This window comes from Eublepharis macularius, chromosome 9, assembly GCF_028583425.1.
Source record: "Eublepharis macularius isolate TG4126 chromosome 9, MPM_Emac_v1.0, whole genome shotgun sequence".
NCBI lineage: Eukaryota > Metazoa > Chordata > Lepidosauria > Squamata > Eublepharidae > Eublepharis > Eublepharis macularius.
In genome coordinates, this window is record NC_072798.1 from 22,443,558 (window position 1) to 22,452,050 (window position 8,493).

At 43.9% G+C, this 8,493-nt stretch overlaps 1 protein-coding gene across 2 annotated transcripts in view; it reads left to right on the top strand.

Moving 5' to 3' along the window:
- The window catches only part of KDM5A (lysine demethylase 5A), a 50,385-nt gene extending 42,119 nt beyond the window's left edge, over positions 1 to 8,266 (top strand). For both annotated transcript variants that reach the window (XM_054988143.1, XM_054988144.1), the window contains 2 exons: positions 236 to 646; positions 6,482 to 8,266. In XM_054988143.1, coding sequence (XP_054844118.1) covers positions 236 to 646; positions 6,482 to 6,694 — 624 coding nt within the window. In that variant the 3' untranslated portion in view covers positions 6,695 to 8,266. The remainder of the gene's footprint in view (positions 1 to 235; positions 647 to 6,481) is intronic.
- The last annotated feature ends 227 nt before the right edge of the window (positions 8,267 to 8,493 follow it).

The window sequence follows — 8,493 nt, forward strand, 5'->3', positions numbered from 1 at the left end:
AGTCTGTGCCACTGGAGACCAATATGCTTGGTGGGGGGGGGGGCGGGTCTGGCAATCCACTTCACCAGCGACCATTGTCCCACAATGTGGTGCAGCAGTGTGTGTGTCCTCTAGAGGGCAAGGTGATATGCTCCCTGGAAACGTTACCAAGCTCAAGCTACTTTCATATTTCTGTTATGCCACGAGAATAGCTGAGCGTATCATTTTCTTAAAGCCTATCTTTTGTTGTTTGAAGGATGACAGCATGGATGAGAAGCCATTAAAAATGAGGGGAAGGGACTCCTCTGAGAGGAAACGGAAGCGCAAACTTGAGAAAGCAGAACAGTTCTTTGGTGAAATGAAGCAGAAGTCTAAAGAACTGAAGAAGCTGGAGAAACCCAAGAAGAAGAAGCTAAAACTGACTATGGACAAGACGAAAGAGCTGAACAAACTGGCCAAGAAGCTAGCTAAAGAGGAGGAGCGGAAGAAGAAGCGCGAGAAGGCAGCTGCAGCCAAGGTGGAACTGGTGAAAGAGTGCACAGAGAAAAAGAGGGAGAAGAAAGTCCTGGATATCCCTTCCAAGTATGACTGGTCAGGAGCAGAGGAATCGGATGACGAGAATGCGGTGTGTGCGGCCCAGAACTGCCAGAGGCCCTGCAAAGACAAGGTGAGTCGTCATGGCTGAAATCTTTCAGAGATTGTTGTGACACACTTTCAAACTGCACGGGCATCTGAAAATGGCTTAGACTTGTGTCATTTTGATGTTTTTTGATATAAAGAGTAGAAACCATATAAAGCCTGCTTTCTGATCATTAAGAATGAAGTTTATGGGTAGGTATTTCTTGTCTCTCTTTATGTTTGAAATCACTAAAGCAGCGTAATATTAAAGGAGAAATTAAGTCTTGCTAAGTGAACACTGGCATATTCTCAAGAGATGCTGCAAAGGAATTGGGTGACTGTTGAATCTGGTTAATAGTTCTTCCATCTGAGGACTACTTTCCTATCTCATCTTTCCTTCCTGGTGGGCACTGTATAAAACTTGCTGACTGACACCTAGGAGTTAATTCCAGGCTTGAGATAAAACTCTTCCCAAGTATTGGTGTGTATCGAAGTGAAAGTCTCTAAGCTTGGCCATGCAGTCCTCATCTAGGAAAGTTAATCTTTCAAAGACTCTTGCATAAAGCCTGTGAGCCATGAATCTGCAGGTTGAGGGAAGCCACATGCTGCACTGCCCCACTTTTCTTGCTAAAGGTAAAGCTGCAGAGCTTTTAGAACTGATCGGATTATAGCAAATTAAATCTCTTCCGCCCTAGAGACCTTTTCAGGTCTGTCTGCAGCAACTTTGGACTCTGGTTTCAGCTTTATAGAAGCAATGTTTAAACTCTGTTTTTTTGCTTCTGTTTACAGAACATTCCACAAGCTGCTTTGAATGTGTGCGCACATAGCTAGGATTCATTTGTGCTGCAGGAATGCCAGGTGGCACCATTTGTACAGTCATGTACCTGCTTATCTGTGTGTGCATGTGGAACCAATGTGAGCAGCAATAAAGGATACTACTGCAGTCAAACAACACCCTCTGCTGTTGGCAGTGTGTGGTTCTTGCTAAAAATTATTCCTTTTGATTCCTAAAACACTTCAAATGTAAATTCTGCACAAGTGCATAAACTGCTGCAGAAATTTCCATACGCTGCAAAAGCTAGGATTTAGCTGCAGGATTTAACTGCAGAGACCTAGAAATACTGTCTAGAAACTTCACAGCACTCTAGAGGGTTTTTGGGGGACTTACTGACCCAGACTATCTATAGCAACTTAGTGCTGGTGGTAATATTTTATAGTATTCTTGATGACTCTTTATGCACTTCAAAAATATTTTTAGAAAATGGACTGCCAGCTCATAATTGCCCAGTCAGTACTAGTACGGACAAAAGCCTTATCATTCCTCCAGGAGTCATGGACTCTAAGCAGACCATTGGAAGAAAAATTCCAGAGCAGGGATCAGCCATTCTCTGTGGCCCCTGTTCTAACTCATTACATTGTTAGTGCGCTTCAGAAGGCATAGTTAGCTACAAGACTATGGTGAAATATGTGGTGGTCCTTAAAATGTGCAGCATACAGGCCATTTAGAAAGCCAGGATCATCCTTATAATTTGCTTCAGGAAATAAAACTGAATTCTATACTGGCTTAAATGTTTTTTTACAGTCCCTTGTGACTCACCTCAAGTAGAGCATGTTACAGCACTTCACTCACATGGTTACATAGACATGAATGTGGTTACCCAAAACTGAAGCTGAAAGCAAAACTGCAGCTCCCTTGCTGAATGGAGTAGTAAAAATCTCTTCTGGCTGCTGCCACAACCAGATCGGACACTTGAGGAACTGAGCCTTTTTGTTTCCTGCGTTCCACTTCTATTGAGAAAATAGAAAATTATAGAGTGATTCTTATCAATTCTTAATCAGAATATACACACAATAAATGATTAATGGAGCCCATTGTTTCCCATGAGCAGCAAAGATGAGAAGCTCGCTTATTTGGAAACTTGTTGTAATCAACTCATTTGTTTTAGTTACCTACTACTTAATTACAGGTATTTCTGATATTTTTTTCAATGTTGAACCCACATTATGTTACTTGCTGTTGATAACTGCAAGTTGCCAGTCATCCTGATAGTTCAACAAAGCAGTCAGATCAGGATCCAACCTTAAGAGATGGAAAGGCCAGCCTACTCACCCATCCTCCCCCTACTTTACTGATAGGAAGTCCCATCTCCTGTTTATCTCCCCCCCACCTCCACAGCCAGCAGTCACTGGGATGGATACCACCCCAGCCTTTCTTAGAGTCATCTTTCTCCTCTCTGGCAAGACATAGATGAAGCACACAGCTTGTAGGACCTGGTTTTATGGCAAATGTAGCTGTCTCGTCTGCATTTAAGACCTAATGGTGTTGGATCGCTTTCAGTGGCCTCTTATATAGTAAGGATAACAATAACATTCGATTTATACTGCAGTACTGCAATACTGGGGTTGACAAAGAGGGCCTGGGAGATGGTGGATAAATGAAAGTCCTTTACTATCCTTTGGGCTTTCCCTCCAAGAACGAACAACATTATTCAAGTGCTTCTGTGAGTACCAGTTAAGTACTGTATCCATCATTCCTATGCCCTATGGCTACTGATTCCAAAAGCTACAAGAATGTTACAGGACCAGTAGGATACTGTTTCCTTATTGTAGGTGAAAATAGAGGTGTGCACCCCCAAAAGTTTCCCAAAGTGGGGGGGAAAATCTGGAATTACCAAAATCCCGAAGTGGCAAGCCGCTTCAAGATTCTGGCATTTAGCTCGCTTCAGGATACTCCATAAAGATTCGGAGCATACTGAAGGGGGAGCAGACCCCCCCACCCCCCTGGAGCAACTCCCACTTATCTGGCTGGCAGAGAGAGGGGAGGCCAATCGGCTGGCGGGGAAGGCCAGAGCAGGCTCCTCTGCTGCTTGTGCCGCCACCTCTGGCGCTGCAGGGGCCAGCCGGCCGGCGGGAACGCCTGAGCTGGCTCCTCCGGGGACTGCGCCGCTGCCTCCTCCGCCACCGCAGTGGCAAAGCAGCGCGGAAAGGGGCATTTAAACCCCTTGACCTGAAGTGATACAAATCGCTTCAGGAAGCTGTGATTCGAGGTTTGATTTGAGCTTTGATTTGAGGAAATCCCGAATCATTGCAGATCGGATCTGATTTGGGTACTTTATCCGAATCTGAAACCTGAATCGCACACCCTGAGGTAGAAATAAACTAGAAAAGCCACAATTGCCATCTCTGTACTACAAAGACTGGCAGGGATTTAGAAAACACGAGTACCCAGGGTGTCGTTCACCCCTTAAAACCAACCAAGTATGTGGTATTTTGCAGATGCTATGATGGTAGAAAGAATAAAAACTTTTTATGAGCCGAGAGCCACACTAGTTTGCTTTGCACGTAAGCCTTAGGCCATCCGTAAACCAGGGAGATAAGTCTGCAAAGAGGTGGTGTTTAATGGTCAATTAGGTGCTACTCTGCTTGAAATCAGCCTGCTGTTGTACTCGTCAGCCACATTTTGGACAGAAATGTCATGGATAGTTGAGATATTAGTTGTGGGAGCAAGTTGGCTCTGAATGTAATTACAGCTCACCACCTCAGTGAGGGCATAGGAGGGGAAAGATATCTGCCTTCCCAAAAGACAATACAATGACTATGGCAGTGGAGTTGCACAATATCCAGTTGCTCTGTGTTCAAAGGATTATAGAATGTTAAATCCAAAATGTGTCTTGCCATATACATTAGGATCAGAGAGCATGAGGTTCCTAATCAGCTCTTAAGACCTAGCCTCGCCAGGTATGATAGTCCAGTATCACAGGGCAACCCAATGTCTAGTGCTGTGGAGACACACAATATTGGATGAGTTCGGCACCACATTCCTTAATGAATGGCCAAGTTGTCTCTATCAATAATTCCCCACCCCATGCCTCCTCATAGATTTGGCCATTTGATTTTGGCTGGATATTTGATATGTACCAACCCTAGACCCTGTTTAGCCTCATAGCACACACAAGGTTGGTGGCATCCTTCAGAATGTAAATAATGCTCAGTCACTGATCCTGAACTTCAAAACAACAACCGTAGCTGGGGGTGGGGGGCAACTGATCTGTACCTGGAACCATCTTGACATGGGGGGAGGTGTTGTTGAAATAGCACTTCCTAACCACTTTGAAGTGTTCAGACATGATTTTTTTAAAAAAAACCCTAAACTGAGAAGGGAACCTGATAAGGATACTGGAGTATCTGTGAACTTAATGTAATTCATACTTATAGGTAGAGTTAAGGTCAGACTTCAAAGCTGGCCCTTCCAGAAGCCAAAATGAATGCTTCAGCAGAAAGAACAAAAGCCCTACTTCTCTTTTGATGATGGCATACTTGTCTCTGGTTTGCATTAACTGCCATTTAACACATGCATCCAACTTGTGTTTCCTCTTATATATACTACTGCCACTGTATGATAGCCACCACTGTGTGATAGCCGTTAACCCTTTGCCACATCTGTGTATATTAAAAAAAGAAAAGAAACTGGAGAGGAATCCTTCGATTGCTTTCTAACAGTGCTTAGTAGGTTGGCTCAGAACAGGGGGGGGGGACCTCTTTGCATAAACTTGAATGGAAGAGGCTTGAGAAATGCAATAATTGGTCCACATTTACCTTGAGAGAATGATATATTTTTTTTAATGTGCCTATGATAGCCTGCTGTTAACAGTTGCTGGGGGCAAACAGAACAAAATCAGTGTAAATCCTAGCTTAGAGGATATCAGTCTTTCAATGTTAGTTCTGTGGTCTGAATCTGTCAAGTTTATCTTAAACCTCTGGTCCATCTACCCCTGTACTCATTATTTAAACTGGCAGTGATCTACCTGTTGATCTTTTACCCGGTGACGCTGGGAATTTTAAAAAGGACCTTTTGCACTACCACTGACCTATAGACCCTGCCCCAAGGCTCAACATTTCCGTTCAGTATTGCTTCCTTTTGTTTGATGGCAAAGGAACAGATTCCAGCTTTGTCTCTCTAAGGCTGTGATTTTGTACTCTAGAACATTATTTCCTGAAGCATTTTTTCTTCCTTGGTGAAAAGGAAATGAATATAATAAACAAATGGAAATGGGCATTCTGATTAATCAGAAACTGGCCAATAAATACACAGCAACCGTTTTTTCGACTATGTTCCTTGTCTGTGTGTGGAATCATAACTGAAAATAGCTTTGTTTCAGAGCTATGAAAATGCAAATTTCATTTAATTTATTTTTATTTACTGTGTGTGTGGCATCATGTACTTTGGCGATGCTACATAGAAGCTGTGTTGGTGTATTGTCTCAGCCCTTGTTTAAACCAGAGGATCCTCCGTGATGTGCAAGTTGGCTCAGGTAATGTATGCTGATGTAAGAATGGGATAGTACAGATCTCATATTATTCCACATGTACATGCTGTACAAAACCTGCTCAAATAAAGAAGCAATGACTAATGACGAGAGACAAATATTTTTAAAAATGAAGTCTCTATTGAGGATGAATCCCTATATGCGGATTTTTTTTCTCATGGACTCTTCCCTTGCAATTTTCCACCTGTTTCCACTGATCCTCCAGATGTGATACTTAGCATCTCTTCTGCAAATTCTTAGCGAAGTCTGCTGTACACCTTGCTCAATCTATCCTTTTTGAGCAACTATGAAACTTCCTGGGAACAAGCAATCTTGCCCTGGTAGCATTAGCCACCAATTTCTTGCATTATTATTTGAAGTTGCTGGTTAAGGCCAGGTGTGGTTCTATCCCTCTGAAGATGCTTCTTTTGGTAACAAATGAATGCCTTGCATTAATTGTTGTTTTTGTGAATAGGTTTTTACGCAGACCTTGCTGTCTTAGCTTATAATGCCAAGCTGGAGCCTTTGCTTCTCCTCTCCTCTTGCATGGTAATTGACACATCTGTTGTCTTTTGCAGGTAGACTGGGTACAGTGTGATGGTGGCTGTGATGAGTGGTTTCATCAAGTCTGTGTTGGTGTCTCACCAGAAATGGCAGAGAGTGAAGATTATATCTGTATAAACTGTGCAAAGAAACAGATGCAGGGCCCAGGCAGTCCAACACATGCGCCGCCACCTCACTTCCTGCTAAGCTACAAACGATCCATGGAAGACCTCAAGGAGACAAGTTAGCAGCTGCTTAGTCTTGCTGGGACTGGAGGGAAATGGAACACTAAGAAGGTGGTGTGAAGTGAACGTAGCCACTTGGAATGCTCCACTTCCATGGACATTCGGCCCTATGGTGGAGCTGGCCCCATTGCAGCTGGCTTCCTTTCGTATGAAGCGGGATGTTACGGGCACAGGGGTACTGACCGAGCTATGCAGATACTACCCTGTTGGAAGTCCCAGCTAGTTCTTCTTTTACTCCCATGTTTCCTAAAAGGCTGAGTATAGGCCCTGCCTTCAGGTTGAGCAGATGTGTGGCACATGGATGATGCTTTTCTGTCTCAGCAGTTCAAAAGGGGGAGCCATTGTCAAGAGCTCAGAACCCCAACACATCGCCCCATGGAGGCACAGCAATTGAGATGAAGGCACTTTCTAAGCCTCTTAATGAAATAGAGGCAGCCATGGCAATGTTACGTGGATAAAGAACCTGCTTCTAGCACCAGGCAGGAAGGGTTGGGTGTGGGTGGAGAACAACATTAGTTCCTGGGGGGTGGGGGGTGGTTAGAAGGCAAAGGCACTTGAGGTCTTGGAAATGAGCATTGGGGGTTGTGTTTACCCTAAAGCTCACACCTTAACTTAAGAAGTAGCTAAGGTATGTTGCCTTGGCAAAGCACTCTCCCCTGTACTGGTGGCCATTTTCCTGTGTTAGGCATTTACCAACACCCTGTTACTAAAATCTGTGAAGCAAGGTGCAGCTGGTAAATCTTGGGGTGTCATGAACGAATGTGGCTAGAGACTGGGGCGGAGTGCAACAGCCCAAGTTCCTCCAAATTCCACACTGAAATGTTTCTGTGAAAGAACTCCAGCTGACCATCATTCCCAGCATCACCAGACTGTGTAGCCTCACAGTTCCAGTAAGCAGACCACAAGTACAGTTTGCAAGCCCTGCTTCCTCGCCTTTTAGGTCTACAGTTGGCTACCAATCCGGTTTGACCTTGCACCCCCTTGCTTTGCTGGAAGACAGGCAGCTTGGGGGTGTGCGTCCCGGGTGACAATTGTTTTAGTAAACCCGTTTTTAAAAAAAGGACTGGTTTTTACTTTTTTCTATGTCTCGAACTACTGACTTGTCTACAAAAAAAAAAGATTATTTTTCTTTGGTTTTTATACTTAACCACGGTTACCAGCAGCACAGAACGAGAGAGAGGCTCACGAAACTAAAACCTGCCTGCAGGCTTGGTTTTTTTTAAAAAACTTCATTTTGCTTCCTTGTAGTACAAGGAAATTAGCAGTTACTTCCCACATCCTTGCTCCACCTGCTGCCTGTGTTTTAAATAGGTAAAAACATTTCATGTGCTACCTTCATGTTGGGGTTTGTTCTGTTAGCAGGGCCCCTTGGTCCTCGCTGTCTCCAGCTTATGCTGGCTTTTCTGTAAGTGAGTGGCTGAAACTGGCCATTGTGGTGTCTTCCCCTGCTCCCCATTATCTATTGTGTTTCCATAATTCTACAGTTCTAGGAGTGTTGTTATCTATAGTGTCCAGTCTTATTAGATGCAGGGGTTGGGATTTTCTAAAAGATAAAAAAACGTAGTGTTCTGCCTTGACTGTTTTCGTGTCCCTTCTGTTGCATCCCACACTTGAAGACTTCTGCAGTAAGCATCTCTGGCTTGGGGCACTGTTGACTCCTGTTTACATATGTGTGCACATAATCAGAATGTGTGTTGATCAGCAATGGTGGTGGGGAGAAGATTTCTTGAAATCTGGGGTGTTCTAAGTATTCTGGGGGCCACCCGCTGTCCCCTGTTTATTTCTTCCAGGGCCCTGCAACA